At 39.4% G+C, this 19,559-nt stretch overlaps 1 protein-coding gene across 2 annotated transcripts; it reads left to right on the top strand.

Annotated features, from left to right (window-relative positions):
• Window positions 1–3,963: 3,963 nt before the first annotated feature.
• On the top strand, window positions 3,964–19,521 carry foxk1 (forkhead box K1). 2 transcript variants are annotated; one of them, XM_016663059.1, is made up of 10 exons: window positions 3,964–5,109; window positions 7,738–7,953; window positions 12,980–13,178; window positions 13,317–13,463; window positions 13,930–14,123; window positions 14,247–14,252; window positions 14,375–14,547; window positions 14,628–14,831; window positions 15,665–15,838; window positions 18,740–19,521. In XM_016663059.1, exons 1-10 carry the CDS (start codon window positions 4,664–4,666, stop codon window positions 18,970–18,972), a joined length of 1,992 nt encoding a protein of 663 aa, XP_016518545.1. In that variant the 5' UTR covers window positions 3,964–4,663; the 3' UTR covers window positions 18,973–19,521. The 2 variants fall into 2 exon arrangements, with proteins under 2 accessions (XP_016518545.1, XP_007576295.1); XM_007576233.2 differs by lacking the exon at window positions 14,247–14,252 and having other exon boundaries at window positions 3,966–5,109.
• The last annotated feature ends 38 nt before the right edge of the window (window positions 19,522–19,559 follow it).

Below are 19,559 nucleotides of genomic sequence, written 5' to 3'. Positions count from 1 at the left end.
CTATTTTTAATTCATTTGCAAATGAACACACAAGTTTTGGAAACTTGTGTGTAGAATTCAGTGACGTGCAGTAAGGTTCATTGCTGGTGAGGCACTGACTTATGACTTAGACACCATGCATGTTATTGGATGTACGGAAATTTCGCGCAGGCATACAATGCTGGAGGGCAAAAAGACTAATTTTTTACATGTCATCCATAGCCGCGTTAACTCAGTGAAACTTAGAAATGTAGGTATTGATTTCGTGCTATGATCCACAGCAAAGTGATCTGTATTCGTCAAGTTACGCTGACTCGTTGCCGTAGCAACTGACAACGATGCCACTTCATGTTTTAGGATTTAACACCAAAAAACATTCAAGAATTTATTTTGCACACAGAACAGAACATTTAGTCTGTTGTTTAGGTATGTTTTAGGCTTAATGTTTAATGAATAAATAATTGCTGTGGTAGATTAGCTACCGCTTCTACTTAACTGAATTATTTAGACATACAGCCCACAAAACGCACATTTCATGAAAAAAAACAAACATCTTATTGCCGTCTTACCTTTATGTATCAATGAAATCCATGCACCGCTAATTCTGCACAAACGTATCCATTCATCCAAAGCCAAGTCTAACCTCGGCATGTCTTTTCTACTCCGTTTGAGAATCATCAAACTGTCTCGAAGCAAAACTTTCAGCTCCGGTGTTGATCTTCCTTTAGTTATTATCTCCTGCTTCAATTGAAAATCCACTTAAGAAAACTGTTTAAGTGTAGAAATGTAGTCTTTCATGTTTACGTCGGAAGAGAGGAGAAAACAAATATATCGCTGTACTTTACTTATTTACTGTATGGCTAGCTCCATGGCTAGCTCACTGTGTCTTGCTCTACAGTTACTCTACAGTTGTGCAGTCACAATATCTGGGATCATGAGCGCCCCCTGCCATGAGGCAAGAGAACTGCCTGCCCCCCCTGGAGTCTGTTCTCTGCCGTTTCTGATCGCTCCTCCTCAACACAAAACACGATACACACACAGTTGGTGACAAAAAAACACTGTACATTATATACATAAGCGAAATTATGGAAAATCAGTCCATATATTAAATGTTTTTTAGCCATTTTATTGCTGGCGTACAGACAGGACAAACTTGCTCACATAGAATGGCAGCCAGTGCAGTTAGCGAGAGGTTGCGCAATCCTAGGTGAGGCTCAGCTCGCTGCTGCATTTGAATGGGAAAATGCGAAAATCCAGCGATTTTGAAGACAAAAATAATCAGAATCGGTTAATCTAAGTAAAAAATAGATACTTTATAGTACAAACCACAAGGTGAAAATAGCAATATAAATGGTTTTATATTTTTTTTATATTTTTCCATGATGACAGGTGAGGCTCTGCCTCACCTGCCTCCCCTGACCGCACATCACTGGTAGAATTTTGAGGAAAGAGATTAATTTACTACAACTTGGAATATGGTTTAACAATAGAAAATGTGGAAAAAGCAAAGCACTGTAAATACTTTCTGGATGCACTCTATCCCCCCCAAATCAGACATGTTTATGCAACAATAAGGACAAAAAAAAGCAAAATAATAATATCCTGGAATAGGTTTTTCCAAAATTGGGGTCAGGACTCCGTTTGAGGTCCGTTGTACAAAAAACAAAAGACCCTGCATTTGTAAAAATGACAAATGCATTTTTACCATTTGTAAAAAATTACAACACATAAAATAAAGCAGTGTTGATTGTGATTATAACCTTGTTCAACTGATTTAGTAGTGAATCAATAATTTTAATACAAAAAAGCAAAACATTCTTAAATATTCACACAGTTATTTATTACTGGAACAATACAGCAGGTGGAACAACTCTGTCATTTCATAAGTGAGAAGCTGAAAAATCTGGGAGCCACTACAACACAGGCATCCCAACACAACTTTTGGAGAAATCGTCTGTAAAGCAGTTAATGGTGTTTTAATGCATTACAAGTTCTTGGAATTGTTATCCTTAAATGTGCAAAATAAATAAATAAATAAATAAATAAATAAATAAATAAATAAATAAATAAAAATAAACAAAAAAAAAACTTTTATTTGAAATTTCCAAGTCAGCATAAATTTGCATAGCAGCTGGGTGTAAAGATTTTTGTTTTTTATATCCTTCTTTTTTTTGGTTATTATTTATTTTTACTTTTTAAACTTTTCTCTGAAAATTAGACTAAGAATGTTATTTTGTTGAAGGAAAAAAAATCAGTCTGATATATTTTTATTTTTATTGTACGTATTTCCACTTGTTGGTGATAAAATAATCTTAAACTAAAATACATTAACTAGAATATGATAATACTGGAACACTTGCATATTGATATCTCTTTCGTATTTGAACAGCGCTCTCATGTGGACAGACTGGTAGACTTTCCCTATTTTGGCCCCTGTTCCTTCACAGATCCATTTTCCAGAGTTTTCAATCATCTTGTTCTTTCTATGTTTATAAACAGAGCGTAGAGATAAAAAAATGAAAAGAAAAAAAGATGTGGGTAAACCAGGTCCTGTGCTTTAACATCATGTAAAATGAGCTAGATATAATTTAAATGTCTGATATTTCACCAGAGACCTAAAAAATATACTTCTTCTATTCACTGCTCAAACTGCATGCATGTATTAATTTGTTAAGACTTTTTTGTATTTTTTTGCATAGAAAAAAACAACTATATTCTAAAGTGACTTGTGACTTGGAAGAAATTAAGTTAATAATCAATAGTAATGCTTTTAGAGCTTTTATAAAATTTCAACAAACCACTGAAGAAAAACATGAGTTTCCTGAATTGAAAACATGAACTGTAGCTGAACTACCTGTGACGTTCAGGAAAGAAAGGATGTCATGAATCTGTTTTGTCTTGCTACAAAAATACCGCATGATACATTTGTTTTTGGGACTATCCTCACATGTCCACTTTATTCACTTCTGCTCCTAACATCACTGTGAAGAACTGAGAGGTTCCTCAGCAAGGCATGAGCAGAATAGACTGAATCAAACTGAGCTGATCTGTAAATCATTAAATGCCATATAGGCCTTTCTCTTGAACAGTGCACTACCTCTAAGACAGTTTAACTCATTATAGTCAAAGTTCTACCTTTGCCCTGCTATTTATTCATATTATGACATGATTTGTTCCTATTTAAAATAAATTGTTTGGTAGTGATATTACATGAATATTTTATCAAAATTATCAAATTAGTTTTCTTGATTTAATGGACTTTATTGAAAATAGACACATTGCCGTCGTGGGTACCCAAAATATTACACAGAAATAAATTAATGCAATGTTCCATCCAGTCATAGGGAATCTCTCAGTGCTGTCACTGCTTAGACCTTTATAAGCTGAACTTCGACGTAAAGCAATCATACACAAGCACCTAAGAAGGAGAAAAAAAATAAGATCTCTCTTGCAAATGAGTCTCAAGACTCAGGAAAGATGTATAAATAAAGAAATAAAATTAACTCTGTTCACTATGCTTTTCAAAACATAATTACTAAAAGCAATATCTGAGCCAAGTCCAGAATGACAAATATGTATAATTTAGTGATTTTCATTCGCTAAAGAGTAAAAGTCATTAAGACGTTATTATTGAAATACACTGCTCACAAATTAAAGGAAACACTAAAAATAACATAGATCTTAATTAAATATTATCAGAACTTTATTATTAACATGGTGATATTGATTGAGAAGGAAATAACAAAAATATCAATGTACTACTTAACTCCTAGTGACATTGATTCCACAAAGGTGTGACTGATTGGGAGTTACATTAGTTTTGGTGTCCCCTTTATTTTTTGAGCAGTGTATTATGCTATGTAAAAATACTTCTTGGTTATAATTTCTTAGTTTATTTTGTTTTTTATTTGTTACATGTTCATTCACATACACATTCACACACTGACAGTGGCAAGCCAGTAGCTTACAGCTGTTCTGGGGCAGTCTGACAAGAGAAGTCATGCAGCGGCACCACTAGGACCTCTGACCATCTCCAGCAGGCAAGGGCGTGAAGTGTCTTGCCCAAGGACACAACAATAAAGGCGGATGGAGTGGGAATCAAGCTACTATTTGATCCCTGAATTATATATTAAATGAAATTACTCATCTAATACAAGTAAGGTAGCTATAACTGGTAATCTTTTTTACAAAATCACACTTAATAAATTCCAAACAATCCCTTTACGTGTGTGGTCAGCCTTATTGGATTTTGGAGTCCTGAAATCACATACTGAAATGGGCACATTTCAGTATGTGTCCATGTTTATGACAAAACACAACAAACTGAAAAACTTAAAAACCTGTTTTGTTCTCTTTTCAAAGCAATGGAAGTCGTTTTTTTTTTTGTTGTTGTTGTTTTTTTTTGGGAAGGGGAAACGTAGTGTTTACAGAAGTGGCAGTTGTCATTAACCTTTTGGAAACCACTACACATAGGTCTCAAGAAGGGTCTTTGAACGCAACAGCAGTCCGATTCCTAGAAAATCCGCTCCGGGTCTTCCTATGATCCGACCGGACTCCATGTTGTTCTGTCAGCTTCAGAGCGAGCAAGTGCACTGGCCGAAAACTCTCACGTTGCAGTTTTCGGTGCCTGACAAGAAAAAGTTGTTGCAGACTCTCCCCGAGTGTGTAGCCCCTTCAGAAAAATATGGCAGACTACCGGGACGACAACGGAGCTCGGGCTCTGCTTGCATTACAGTCGGCGCCGTGTAGCCCCGTGCGCGTCGCGGTGACCTCTCACTCCTATCACCAGCCCTCGCTCTCTGTCTTGGGTCCTCCAATAATGGAAGCTCGCTGCGATGCCGGAGGTTTTCCTGCAAGGCTCTCTTCTACTCCTCCGCAGGCCCTTGCGAGGCTCGAGGGCCGGGACTTTGAGTTTGTCATGCGCCAGAGGACGGTCACCATAGGCCGGAACTCGTCCCACGGCTCGGTGGACATCAACATGGGTCACTCGAGCTTTATTTCAAGGCGACACTTGCAGATAACTTACGACGAGGCGGGTGGCTTCTCTCTGCGGTGTCTGGGGAAGAACGGCGTGTTTGTTGACGGCGTGTTCCAGCGGAGAGGAGCTCCGCCGCTACCGCTGCCCAGAGAGTGAGTGTAGTTAGCTTAACTGTTAGCAGCGCCTTGCAAAGTTTTAATATGCCATAAATAATGAACACATCATGGTTTATGACGTCTCTAATCAGTTTGCATACTTTGCACTTAAATTAAAAACTGTGTGTGTATTTTAAGAAGTTTACTGCACGTTTATTTTTCTGGAAAAATAAAATTGAAGCCTAGCATACAACTTTCTAATGTTCACATTTACACGGTCAAATGGGGGGGGGGAGCGTTTTTGTTTGGGCGTACAAAGTTCGTCCCATTGTTTACTATAAATTACATGTCAATTTCATTTGTTAATGGGGTCTTCCTGATAATATGTGCTCTGTAGCTATTGTGTTTTAGTTCTGAGCAGATTTTGCTTCATTCGTTCTGGCCTACTGACTCAGTACCCAAAATATGTGGATACTGTTTTCAACAATGTGTGCAGATTGTTCAATTATTTAAAAAAAAAAAAAATCATGCAATCCAATCTAAAACTATTTCATCAACGTTAATGGCCCGTGTTGTTTTTATTTATTTAAAAAAAAACATTAGCTCATCACGTTAGCTTCATATTAGCTGTGTGGCTCTAAGTCAACGTGTCACCGTCACGTAAACATTAATGTAAACAAACGCACCCCTGACAACTCCTCTCACGTGTTATGTGGAAACAGGTCTAGTTTCTGTCTGAAACTAATGAAATTACCTACTTAGTGAGTGTACTTTGGTCTTTACTATAAATATCTTTGCATTATGTTTTAGGGTTTTTTTCTCCCCTGACCAGTTTTTGTAAATAAACAAAGGTAACCTGCAGAACTGATATGTGTATATATTGACAAATCACTGAAAAGGTTAGTTGTTCTGTTTGATTGGTTCCTTTGACTGTTTAGGGGCGTGTTCGCTGCTGAACCGGAAGTGTTGCCTGGAAGACCTGCATGGAGAAACTATAACACCATATCCACCAGAGCCATGTTTCCATGTGGTTTTCCAAGTAGTACACAGTTTGACAATAATCTGGGTGATCTTTTGTGTAGTAGAAGAAACTTGTGTTTATTAAAAAATATTAACTAACATGCAGCTGAGTTTATAGTAATTTTACATTAAGATTTTAGGGTTATTTAAAATTGCACACACACTTCAGTTGTGCTGTAGTTGTTCTGAAGCAGGAGAAATTTGAAATTCTGTTAAATGAAGTAGAACTCTAAACACAAAATTGCTATTTAGTTTTACATTTAGTTGTAGCAGTCATAAAAGTGAAATGAAAAAAGTTCTTTCTTATGAACTTAACAGCACAACTACCAAGAAACTGAGAAAACCTCGTGTTTAATGCTAGCTGTGCTGCAAGCATGTTAAAAAGTTCAGAATGACACATTTTTTCCCCCTATGACTTATATATATAACTTCTTATATATATAACTTCTCTGTAAAAGAAACAGTCTAATAAATTATGTTGGGGAGGTGTTGACATCAGTCTTTTTTGACAATTTCATTAGTTATTTAATCCATAATTATTCATCTATTCAAAGGATCTTTTCTGTTTCTGAATTCCTATTATTATTCCTATTATTTTTCCACAATCAACAGTTGAGTGTTACTCAGACATGTGTCAGATGAATAGCGTAATTTTCTGATCAATTTAACAGAATTTTGTTCATGAATGCTGACTCAGGTAGAGTCTTTACCTTTGGGTAACTGGATTCTGAGAGGTCCCAGCAGATTTTCCATGCAGTCTTTTCATTATTCCCTTCTCAAGTCATAAAATGACTTGCAGTGGCTACAGGTCAACACAGCATACAACAGCTGGCCCTGGTGTTTTTCAGGTGATGCTACATTAGATCACATGGCCTGATTAGACTTCTAAACCTTTTGTCTCAGAGCTGCCTGTGTCCATTTCATATATTTGTTGGATTTTCTCTCGATTTAAATTTTTGCTTCTTCAGCAAAACAACCTCCACTTTCTTTATATGACAAGGAAAATATAACTAGTCATCGTCCTCTTATTGTAAAATACTTAACACATCATTTAGACAGATATCTTTTCTAAAGGTTTGTTTAGGTTTAAACTGGGATGGCCTGGTGGTGATTCTCGCTGCTATTCAGGCATTTGCTCAGACCTGCTAAAAGTATAAAAGAAGAGAGAGATTTAGGAAAACGGGTTTTTGTGTAAACTTTACACCAGTACAGTGTGTTTGCCCACAAACTGCTTGGTTATTATATAAACACACTTTTGAGGTAATTTAAACATGTAGCCATGTTTTATTTGTATGTTGTGTGACATATTTGTTAGATTTATATGTTGCATTTCCTGTTGCAGTAAATTCTAAATGTGTTGAACTTCTTGCACACCTAACCTCTACAAAGGTTTGCTGTGTTTTGCTTTTCAGGTGATATTTGTTGTTTTTCTGTGAGTTGACTTGTGTTGGTCTGAAGTGTTGTTAGAGTAAGGATCTGTTTTCTACTGATCATGTGATAGCTAAGCTATATTTCTGTAAGCTAACTCAAACTTTTGATCACTGAAGGTCTTTGTGGAGGAGAGAACGAACCAGTGTGGCTAAGTTCCTGTTTTTTTTTATTTTTATTTTTTATCTTTTTTTTCTCTCATGTCTTTCCTCTCACTGTTGTCCTTCTCTCTTCTAGGTGTGTGTTTCGGTTTCCCAGTACCGTCATCAAGATCCAGTTCACGTCACTCCTGGAAGTGGAGGAGCACAGGGAGAAGGAGCAGCCCTCTCCCCCGCCCCGCCCGCTGCTGCCCCACATCTCCCCTCTTAAGATCAGCATTCCCACCGCGCAGCAGCATGAAGAGCACATCAGGGCGTTTGGCTCCCCGCTGCCGTCACCCACCGGCACAATCAGGTGAGCCACCAATACATGTGTGGAACATCTAGCTGACAAGTTTACATTCAGCTTTGATCCCAGTTAAATGTTTTCATAGATGGTTCATTTCTTGATTCCGTTTTCTTGCTTAAAGACTCCTCTCTATTTTATGGTGCACATCTGTTAGACATTTTGGTGATATGAGACTTTAAAAATTGATAATAAATTGACAAAGCTCATGCAGTTTTTATGTTACTTTTCACTGGAACCTAATTGTTGCACTTGACTGGATGTGTTTTAATCTGAATACATGACTGCACTGAACGGAATTTATTTAAAAAATATAATGTAGCAATTATTTTACCCCAATCATGATTTTTAGGAATTTGTTTATTATCTTAAAATATTCAACAGAAGTTTCAAATGTTTAAAAAAATGAAGTGCTGAAAAGTAATGAAGTACTTCAGGTTAGGCGTCAAACGGTGACACTGTGTGAGGTTTTGTTGCAGCAGAGTGTTGGTGATGAGCAGCTGACCTGATGACAGACATGAACTAGTGAAGAAAACACACAACCTGCAGACAGTTTTTTTCTTTTTTTTTTTCTTTTTTAGCTGCCTTATGACACATTTAGCTATAAAGCTAAACATGTCTACACTGTGACTGTGGGTTCAAGGATTTATGCAGCCGACCAGATTAACTTTACTTCGTCCTGTTTTAATCACATTAAATTATGTATTGTTTATATATGAGTGAATTGAATTTAAACTTGACAACACAAACAAATAAGCTAAATTTAATACATACAAATCATTTTAAAGCTACATATAAGGATATTTAATAAGGTGTTAAAGAAACCATTTTTTTGTTTTTTCCTTTTGGAGTTGCACCATGAGTTAACTAAGTTCATAAATACTTAAATATTGTTGTAACTTATTAATTCAAAATTCTTCAAAGAGTTACTGTATTCTTATTTATTGAGTTGTGTTTCAGTCTCATCACATTTGACCCTCTGCTTATCGTTTTGCATATACATTTAAAAAACTGGGCTTCATTTGATTTATTTTTATTTAGTGGAAGTTGAATTTCTAACACATTTCATATTTAAGGTGGAAATCTCAACAGAAATTTTGTACTATATATAGTGGACTCATAACTGAGGAGCCAGTTTGATTGCTGGTTCAGTGCCCTCTGGTGGTGGATGCTTGCCTGTACAACAATCATACCCACCAATGTGGGCCTGTGTGTCCATGCCTTATATGGGATGGCTGCAGCTATGGTGCATGTGATTGGTTATTGGGCAGAGAGTTTTGCCTGTAAGCCACTTTTCAGTCCATTCGTGGTTTCCCTTACACCGTCTCACCTCCCCCACTTCAGCCCTCGGATAATGTTTCCTCACATGTGGAGTCAAAACAAACCAAATATAAATATGATTGCTCATGCTTCTTTGCTCCACTTCCCCTGTGGCCTTTTTTAGGTTCATACTCGTAGCAACATGCGGCTCAGAGAGAAACTTCTGCTTCCTCCTGAAACACCAACATGGTCTCATTCAGGCAGATTGCTTACTTTTCTTGTCTGGCAGCTTCGGTGAATGACACAATACCAATCATTGTTCCTCTCTTTACGAACACACAGGAGGGCTGGAAAGTTTTCTTTTTTTTTTTTTTTTAAAGATGCAGAATTGACTCTTGTTCAGTTATAATCCACTTTATTCTTAAGAAATTTGTTTTCCTTTCCTCATTGGCTTTAAGGTCTAAACTTTGAGCAATTGTGAAAAATGAATCCTGCAGCCACTTCCTCCTGTGAAGAAATGTAAACAAACTGTATTCTGTCCCTCTTGTTAGCCTTGATGGAACGGTATCCATGGCTCTCTGTTGTCAGAAGCAAATCAGAGCTTATGGACTCCCAGAAACCCCTACTTTCTTGCAGGTGTGAGAGAGGCAGGTGTGTGTAATACCTTGTGGGGACCATTTTCCTGACACATACTACGTTGTGGGGACCAACTGCTCCTTGTGGGGACAGAGGCCTGGTCCCCACAAGGGGAAACGTTGTTTTTGGTTCAGGGGTTAGATTTAGGACTAAGGTGTGAATTGAGTTTTGGTTAGGGATAAGTATGTAATGGTTAGGGTTAGGGTAAGGTTTAGGCTGTAGAAATTAATGGAAGTCGATGGAAAGTCCCCACAAAGATAGCCACACAAACGTGTGCATGCACATGTGTGTGTAATAGAAGCTACATGACTTACTGGTGCACCAAATCAAATCCAGTTAATAGTTAACTTGGTTCTCAGTATCGTTGGCTCGTTGTTGGATTGTTTTAGTTGTGCTTGTGTTGATCTGTTCAGTATGAAAAGACTGGATGAGGATGTAAACAATACTGATTTTGGATTCCCTGCTCTTTTCTGTTTTTGTTTTTTTTAAGTTTCCTTTGGGCTTCATTATTTTAATGAAGGGAATATTTTATTGGCTTCACATTAAATAAACCTTTCTTTGCATTTTGTCTCATATCTAAAAACATCCATGTTGTTATGGTTCCACTTGACAGACCAACAAAGATAAATGATGCATGGATTTTAAAATGTTATTTACAAATATATATGGCTTGTATTTGTTTTCATCCTTCCTGAGTCAATACTGTGCAGGACCACTGTTTTTCTGCTGGAGACGTTCCAGCAGCTGGAGACATTCGTCAACCAAAACAAGAGCAGAGACGGGTTAGCCACAGTCAGGTCAGGTTCTCAGGGGCCCCAAATCAGTAAGCAGTGTAGCCTCTGAATCCCAAACTCCTACTAGGGTGGCTACAATGGTTCTGGTGTGTTCAGGATGATGCTCAAGGTTAGTTTTCCATGTAGACCACAAATGGCCAGAGAACCTTGTGTTGTGGCCATTAAATGGCTTGTTGGAAACCCTAAACGAGATGACCCGAGACTCTTTCTGACAGTTTTTTCATAAATTCCAGCTTCATTTTTATTTATTTTTTTCCGTTTATTTAACCAGATAAAAGCCCTTTGAGATCCAGATCTAATTTTCAAGAGGGACCTGGGCAGAAATCTGCAACGCTAACAACCTGGTTACACAAACGTAAAATAAAATATGTGCACAAGTTTAAAACAAATTACAAAACAGTTTAGAAGCATTGACACCGACTGATAGAATCACGTTGCTCAAAAAAAGTCAGTGAAATAAGATCCAAATCAGCTCCAGTCTTTATTTTATTCTGAAGCTGATTCCATGCTATAGGAGCTATTTATGGAATAAAAATGAATTATGCAAATTCGTTCACCTAGACTTTGACTGCAGTTGCTGCAGAGTAACCAGGGCCCACACTGCCATGTTTCAGCAGGTTTAGCTTCCATTTCCAGATAGTGAATTGAACTGTTCTGTGAGATTTTCAAAGCTAATCCTCCTTTAAACATCTCCAGTACTTCCTCCCAGCACCCCTTTCTTTTAATAACAGCAATCCGTCTGATTGGTGTAATCTATGTAACAACCATTAATACAAACAAAATGAAAATAATTTGGAAACTTGAAAATATTTTCTATTAATGTTCCATAAAATGTATTTCTATATCTCTTAAATAAATCTATCTTTATAGATTTATTTATTGGGTGTCAGGGATTCACCCTGACACCCAAACCAGGTCACACTTTTTATCTGGTGATGAGTGGATTTTTGCTGCATGTCAAGAGCAGAGCTATCAGTTCTTTCTACTCTTGCCTCCTCCGGATGAACCAGGAGTAGAAGAGTTACTTCAGCTGTTACTTGCTGAGAGCAAACTGCTACCATTGAAGCAAAATTATTTGGCACATTTAAAAAAAACCCGCAGAAATCCTGGGTGCTGGTTTTTTGTGACAGGTCTTTTTTGTACACTCTTTGTCTGCTGGCGGGATCGTGAGTTCACCCGCTTGCGTGTGCAGCTGACTAGGTGCGTGTGTCCCACACTCCCAATGTGTTGGACACACAGTGCCTGTTTTCATCCAGCTTTTGTCAACTTTGACGTTAGTGCTTTTGAAAATTTGCGATGATCTTGTGCAAGCCGAGCAAGCGTTGTGGTTTGGTGCTCGCACCCTGGGGCTGTGTTACCTGTGTGAATGAGACGAGCGACCACATATGGGTACAAATCGCTCAAGCTGTGGCATTACTTTGATAGACTAATAAAATCAATAACTTTACCTGTGAAGACCTTGGATCTTGGAGAGCAGGTGATGGTAGAGGAAACACTGCAGTCTTCATGAAGCTGTTTGTTTCTTCTTCCTTTCCCATCCTCCTTTCCCAACCTCTGAAACTTTGACAGAACAGTTTAATCTACTGTTAAATTACATCTGCTGTAAATCCTGCTTACTTATTAGGGGTCTATTCAAATATTTGATTGCTCTAGTTTTCTTCTACTTTACACACATGTAACTATTTGATGGCCTATCACATCCTGGAGTGATTGTTGATTAGTAATCTCTCTCAAAGATGTGAAAAATCTTTAAGGATTTAAAAGTCTTTCATCAGTAACTGTTTTAATTTTCCTTTTTTGTGCATTTAAAAGCTACAGACCATATAAATATGCTGCAGTCAAACAGATTACTGCTTCCCTGTGTGTCCCTGTTGACACGTTCTCCAGATTATATTCACTTACACATGGTTACATAACCTTTATCTATCAAGTCATAAAATACTGACTTCTTATACAATGGAAGTGAACAGTTTACATTGTTCAAATCAGCATTAATCATGATAACCATTGTAAAGATGACTATTATGTTTGTATGTCAGTTTCTCTTTACATATTTGCTGCTTGTTGTTTTGGTGGCAGAGTTTCTGTGAGGAAGTTGAAGCTGGAGATCAGCTGAACATTTAGTGGAAGTGTGAAACCTCGTTGGTTCGTTCTGCTCTGCTTCCATGAGCCCACGGGAAGCTGTGTGTGAACGTAGCACTGCACAGCTCATCTGGAGCATAACGCAAACGCAGAGAGAGGAAACTGATCAACACAACCTCACGCTGCCATTGGCTGATATATACACACGCCCTCTGCAAAGTAACCTAGGAAAACGTAAGCACACACCTTTCTCTTCTCTACAGTGTTCCCAACTCCTGCCCTGCTAGCCCTCGAGGGGCAGGGTCATCAGGGTATCGCTATGGACGCAATGTGACCTCCGACCTTCAGTTAGCTGCAGAATACGCTGCGAAGGCTGTATCTGAGCAGAGGCGAAGTCTTGCTGAGCACAGAGGTGGGGGAAGTGAGCAGCGTGTGGAGTCAGTGGGCGGCGACAGCCCCAAGGTAAAAATAATGTCTGTCCCACACAGACCTGTCCTTTTTCTAGCAGGGGACAGGTTTGTGATGCATATTCATAGATCCTTTATTTGAACAGGAGAAATCTCTTAAGACTTAAAAGAGATTGTTGCTCTGTTTGTCCAGGATGAGTCCAAGCCTCCGTATTCCTATGCACAACTGATCGTCCAGGCCATCTCTTCAGCTCCAGACAAACAGCTTACCCTCAGCGGGATTTATGCCCACATTACCAAACACTACCCCTACTACCGCACTGCAGACAAGGGCTGGCAGGTACAGTTCTCCTCATCCATCTGGGAGGCTGTGAGCCAAACTCAGGGTGCTTCCTGGTGAACAGGAACATTGTCGAAAATAGAATAAATTTCAGTAATTCACTTTAGAAAGTGAAACTTGCAGATTCATTACAGAGTGAGATATTTTTATTCCCAAAATTCAAGACCAATAAAAGACTGACAAACCAGGTTTTGTAGATCCTTTTAGTGTAATGTTTAGTGGAAGGAAAATGTGGCGGTAGGAAAAGTGGATGACCAGAACATCCAAAATCTTTACACTTTCAAAGGGATTACAGAGAGAAATGGACTTCTCCAAGATGCACCTATGCTATGTGTCTACAAAAACTGTAATGGTGGAGAGTAGAACATTAATGACTTTAATGTCCTTTCTCCTCATTAGCCAGTTTTTCTCTTATCTCCATGGGAGAAAGCCGTGTTTTTACAATGGCTTTCTGTGTTTTGTCCAGAACTCAATCAGACACAACTTGTCTCTGAACCGCTACTTCCTGAAAGTAGCCCGTTCTCAGGACGAGCCTGGGAAGGGAAGTTTCTGGCGCATCGACTCAGCCTCTGAGAGCAAGCTGGTGGAACAAGCCTTCAGGAAGAGACGGCAGAGAGGCGTGGCCTGCTTCAGGACTCCGTTCGGACCTTTGTCGTCACGGTATAATCCTAAATGATTTCTTTTTTTAGTTGTCAGTGGCACCAACATGAACACTGAACTGAATGGGGTTAACCTTTATCCCCTTTGTCTGCTTCTGTCACTTGCTGTCATGTGATTGGACAGAACCAAGTAAGTGTTGTGTTGAGTTGTGTTTTGGTGAAAGATGGCCGCAGCAACACTGCGCCTCATGACATCACAGCTGTTTGTCAGTAATGTGGCTGAATTTTCTTCTCCTTGGCTTTCTGATTCAGGAGTGCACCGGCGTCTCCCACCCATCAGGGGCTGCTGTCCCCTTCGTCCAGTGGGCTGCAGACTCCTGAGTGTCTGAGCAGAGAGGGCTCTCCCATCCCTCAGGACCACCATGAGCAGCTGGCCAGCAAACTGGCGTCTGTGCCGGAGTACAGGTACTCCCAGAGCGCCCCAGGTAAGCCCAGATAAACAAACACCAAACATTCTGCCCACTCTAAGGCAGTGTGAGAAATGAGTGAAAATGTGTGTGAACAGGCTCCCCAGTCAGCGCTCAGCATGTCATCATGGCTGCTCCCCCCCACCCAACTGTCCTGAAGCCCATCAACATGCTTCAGAGTGCCCCGCAGCCTTCCGTCACCATGGTGCGTGTGGTCACCAGCGCCCCTCTAGTCTCTGCCCCCCCTAATGGCTACAGCACTTTGACTGTTGGAGGACTGGAGAGCAACAGCGACATCAGAGGTGAGGACAGGAACTTGCTGAGAGGCCAGACCCTCTTGAGGAAACAAGGCTGTGGTTTATACCAAACTAATGTCACCTGCAGACTTCTGCTGTTGAGAAACCATTGCTTCTCAACAGCAATGGTTTGCTGTTGAGAAGCAAACCATTGCTGTGGCCTGTGTTGAGGTTTTAAACTTTACCCAATTGCTAACGCTTCCATGTGTCGAATGTAATGCTGGTGCATTACATTGTACTGGTGTTCAATACTAAGAAGCTTCCGGACATTGCCTGCACTGTAAGCAACCATCCTCCACAGAGAAGAACTGATTTGAAATTAGGCAGCTGTTAATGATAATTTAATATTTAGAGTGTGAGTCCAACACAGACTGAACAGCTTCTTTCACTTCCTCTGCTGCCATTGATAAAACTACAGACAGACAATTCTAAAGCAGCCCATCGTTCTCAACTTCTCCTTCTGTTCACTGATTGGCCAGCAAAAACTCTACCAGAGGCTATGCTGGAAACAAGATTTTTTCGAACAGAATTGCACAGGAAGGCAATGGTCAGGCTAGGTGGACATACAGCATTCCTTCTTAATTATCTCTCAAACTGTGTGAAAAGACAGAAAAAATGAGTGTGTATGTTATTGATTTAGCATGTTGTGAATTCACACCTGACATTTGGTCCGCTTTAAATGGACCACAGCTCCATTTAAAGCCTGTCTCCTAGTGTGCAGGTGTGAATTCACAAATGACATTAATGTTAATGAAGAGAATCAGTTTTATGTCACTTTTCTGAAAACTAAATGCATCCAAATGGGATGTTGACTTGTGAGTCGTTTATTTCCTCTTCAGATGCCCAGCAGAACAGAGAGTTGGTGATCCAGACGCTGGACAGCGTGGTGCAGGCTGGAGAGGGACGCCATGTCACACCGGGGTTACACCAACTTCCTGTCCGTCCTGTTACCCAGAATGGCAAACACATCACTGCTGCTGTTCCCACAGTAACCAGCTTTGCCAATTCATCTGGTAAGCTTTGTCCATTTCTCTTGACATTCTGATCTCTGTAGATCAGAATGTCAATAAAAAGTTAATTTAATTCAAGAAAGCAGGGTTCATACCGGTCATGGAAAACCTGGAAAGTCATGGAATTTAATTTTTTAATTTTCAAAACCTGGAAAGTTATTGAACTTCATTTCAGGTCATGGAAAGTCATGGAATTTTCAAATAAGGTCCAAAAATGCTCTTTTCCTTTTTGTGGTGCATGTGTTTCTGTGGTTCTCGTCTTTCATTTCGTCTGTGTGTCAGACATTGAGAAATCAGTCAAGGCCACAACTGTGGAAATGTCACTAAATTGCCAGCATATTGTCCAGTTTATTTGTCAACATCCTTGTTCTTATTGGATGCAAATTATACCGATTCAAATCCAAGCAATAATGTGACTTACTAATTACATGTTTCTTTTACCACTGTCATCTAACGCCTCCCCTTTTGACTCGCATGCAGCACTCTAAGACATGCGCAGAGTTTGTCTCAGAGCAGGAGAAGATGTCTATCTAATCGGTGGTAATAAGCGATAAGCATCAGTGAGTTATTTCTCACTCACTGAGTGAGTGAGAAATAACAGAAACAGAAAACAGAAAATACAGCAGCAGAGCACAGGAAAGAAAAAGAAGAGTGTGACAGAGAGGTGATGAAGACAATATCTAAGCTAACAAGGTTAGGGGATAATCTGTGCTGATATTCGGGTAAAAACTGATGAGTTCGTGTTACTGGGCTGACCAAAAAAGCAAGGAGCTGTCAAAATATGGATGTTAATTTTAAAGTATCGGAACAGGTTCACAAGCTCATGTGGTGCTCTGCTCGCTTAAACTTAAAAAAGTGGAACTAACTTCATGGTGCGTTCATACCAAACGCGTTTTGAGCGTCAGACACGCCTGATTTACATTCAAAGTCTACATGGAGGGCCATTGCAGCGCATTTTGCAAGTCCAATGGGTCTGACACTCCACATAGACTTTGAATATAAACCAGATGCGCCTGATTCTCAAAACGCGTTTGGTGTGAACACATCTCTAGCCTCCAGCTAGCAGCAGCAGGAGGAGGAACTGTTCTACTGCTACAGGCGAAGGTCCAAAGTTTACAGAATAACTAAAGTGCGTCCTGCCCTGCCCTGACACGCAGCTAGAATCCAGTCATCACAGAATAAAAGTTTTGACCAGGTTTGGCTGTCAGAGGGGAAATACTCATCTTGGCTATCTGAGCTTGGTAAGGAAATAAACCTGATAATTAGAGAGAAAGATAGAACTGATAAAAATTGAAAGAGAATTGAGACAAATATAAAAAAGATAATTATGAAGGATAAATAAATACATTACATAGAAGTTTTTCTTTCTTAGAAATGCTCTGTCAAATATGTAGACATATTCAAGATGCTCAAGTACTTCTTTAATAACTACTAAATATATTTTCTTTGCAATAATGGTCTTTACATTGATTACAGTAATCAACTGTTCTGCAGACAAATGAAAAAGAAAGCAGCGGTGCACTGATTGGAATTTTCTGGCTGATCACCGATCTTTAAAAAACCTGACTTGATGGTTTATTTTTTTTGTGTGTGCAAAATATAGCAAAAAAGTCACTGACTTTAGGTGATTGTTGTAAACTGTGCAAATGGAGAGTTGACCTGGTGGGTGGGATTGTCCATTGGCCCTCTCTCATGACAGAGCAATAGGAAACAGTGGCTGATTACTGTATAGGGCCTGCACATTGGCTCAAGCCCAGGGGCCCACGCCCTCCTAAGTCCGGCCCTGTGGACGTATGACAATACTGCCTGCAAACATTCACGAACGAGCCAATTCTTCTGAACAGCTCTTACTAATAGGAAGGAGCCACTTCTCAGTGAGAACCGTTCTTTGTTTTAATAGCTACTGCACACTGCAGTAGCTATTATTATTCTATTTTATGAACAATATATATTTATTAAATCATTGAATAAGCCTCCAATTAGTGGTGTTTCAGTGTGTGTGCCTGTCTGTTCTGAACTTTTGTAGAAGCAGTTAGGTCTATTGTTTGCATTTTTGTTTATGACATTATCTTCAGGTCATTCCTCAGTTAATTGACACTTTTCAATTCATACCTGTTATTTGTGTTTCCTCCCTATCTGCCTGCACCTTTACATGTTCGCTATAGTTCAACTTGGTGGGGTTACGTCTTTCAGCCTTATACTTTTCTTTATGAACCTGTTGTATGTGGGTCATGGAAAATTATACTGAAGGTCATGGAAAAGTCATGGAATTTTTTTTCTAAATGCCAGTGGGAACAGTATGAAAGGGATGCTCATACTGTAGATTGACTTTACACACAGCACCATATTTCTATTAATTATTACTGTCAGTTTAGCTGATTGTCTTACAGCTGATTAAAAACAGTTTCTCTAAACTCTGAAGATCATTTCAGAATGATAAAGGGCTTTTAGTCTAGACATATTAGCCTGCTGAAATTTTTGTAAAGTGTCTGCACTCAGTACTCAATCTGGACTCCTTTTGCATTAATGAGTGTAACATGGCATGGAGGAGGCAGCCCATAGGCTGACCTCCTCCATAAAAACCAGAGAAAATTTTTTCTCTGGTTTTTATGAATATAATTCTATTCAGTTTTATTTCTAAAACAAGACACTTTACAAAAACGTCCAATTCAAACTAAGGTAATATTTCTACTTTTTGAGACATTTTCAATCTGTTGGTAATTTAATTGTTTTGAATTATCCATAAGCAATGCCAGATTTAAAAAATCAGTATTTTTCCCACTGTGAAACATTCCATGTGTTTTAATTGGAGTTGCAACATTTTGGCCCAGAACTGATGAGAGAAGCTGTTCTGCTGCACCCAGCACCATCCATAAGAGTTAAACTCTGCTTTCTGCCTCCCAGGCCTGAGCAGCCCCCTGCAGATCCTGGCTGCCCAGGCATCCAGCTCCCCCCCGGTGCTGGTGGGCCGGCAATCCGGTGGAGACGCCTCCTCTGGATCAGCAGGTGAGCCGCTGGCCAAGCGGACAAAGATGGAGGATGAAGGAGAGACTGCATCTGCTCAGCACCAAGCTACATCTGCCCCGCAGCCTGTTATTGTTGCTATGACGTCACAAACCCATGAGCCCCGACAATGAAACCTGGGGTCTCTCACCAGGTATCCAACGGGCATCCTGTCATCTCCTGAATGTTTTGCCTTTTGACATAAATACGACTGTATTTGTTGAATGGAATGAATTTGGTCAAAATGACATAAAATGTATATTTGTTCTACATTTTAGAGGCGAGTGAATCTGGCTTCAGTTTGTTTCATCTTACGTTAATCAAAGGAAACTGAAGATAATTAGGCCTGATGAGCAAAATGGTTTAGCACTGCTTTAACTTTCTAAACAATGGAGATAGGAATGTGGTGGAACTCCAGCCAAAGACCCATCCTTGACTGCTGCATTGGTTAGTTAGTTTGAATATGGAGACTCAGTGCAGCCTGTTGAATCCGGCAGCACATTAACCAGGTTTATGTCACCTGGGAGACCTGGATCATGACTGTAGTTTTATAAAAGAAGCAATATTCCTAGATAGTAAAATGAAACCCAAATCCCCCAAAAACAAACAGGCTCAGAGAAATAAAAGTATGAATATTAACCTTAAGACCAGAATGTAATACCTCTTGCCTTCTCATAGAAGCAAAAAAAAAAAAAAAAAAGGATGTTGAGGAAATGCAGGA

The sequence above is a fragment of the Poecilia formosa genome, unplaced genomic scaffold (genome assembly GCF_000485575.1).
Source record: "Poecilia formosa unplaced genomic scaffold, Poecilia_formosa-5.1.2 Scaffold402, whole genome shotgun sequence".
Taxonomy (NCBI): domain Eukaryota; kingdom Metazoa; phylum Chordata; class Actinopteri; order Cyprinodontiformes; family Poeciliidae; genus Poecilia; species Poecilia formosa.
The sequence above is the reverse complement of the archived record's forward strand: the minus strand, read 5'-3'. Positions and strand labels throughout refer to the sequence as shown.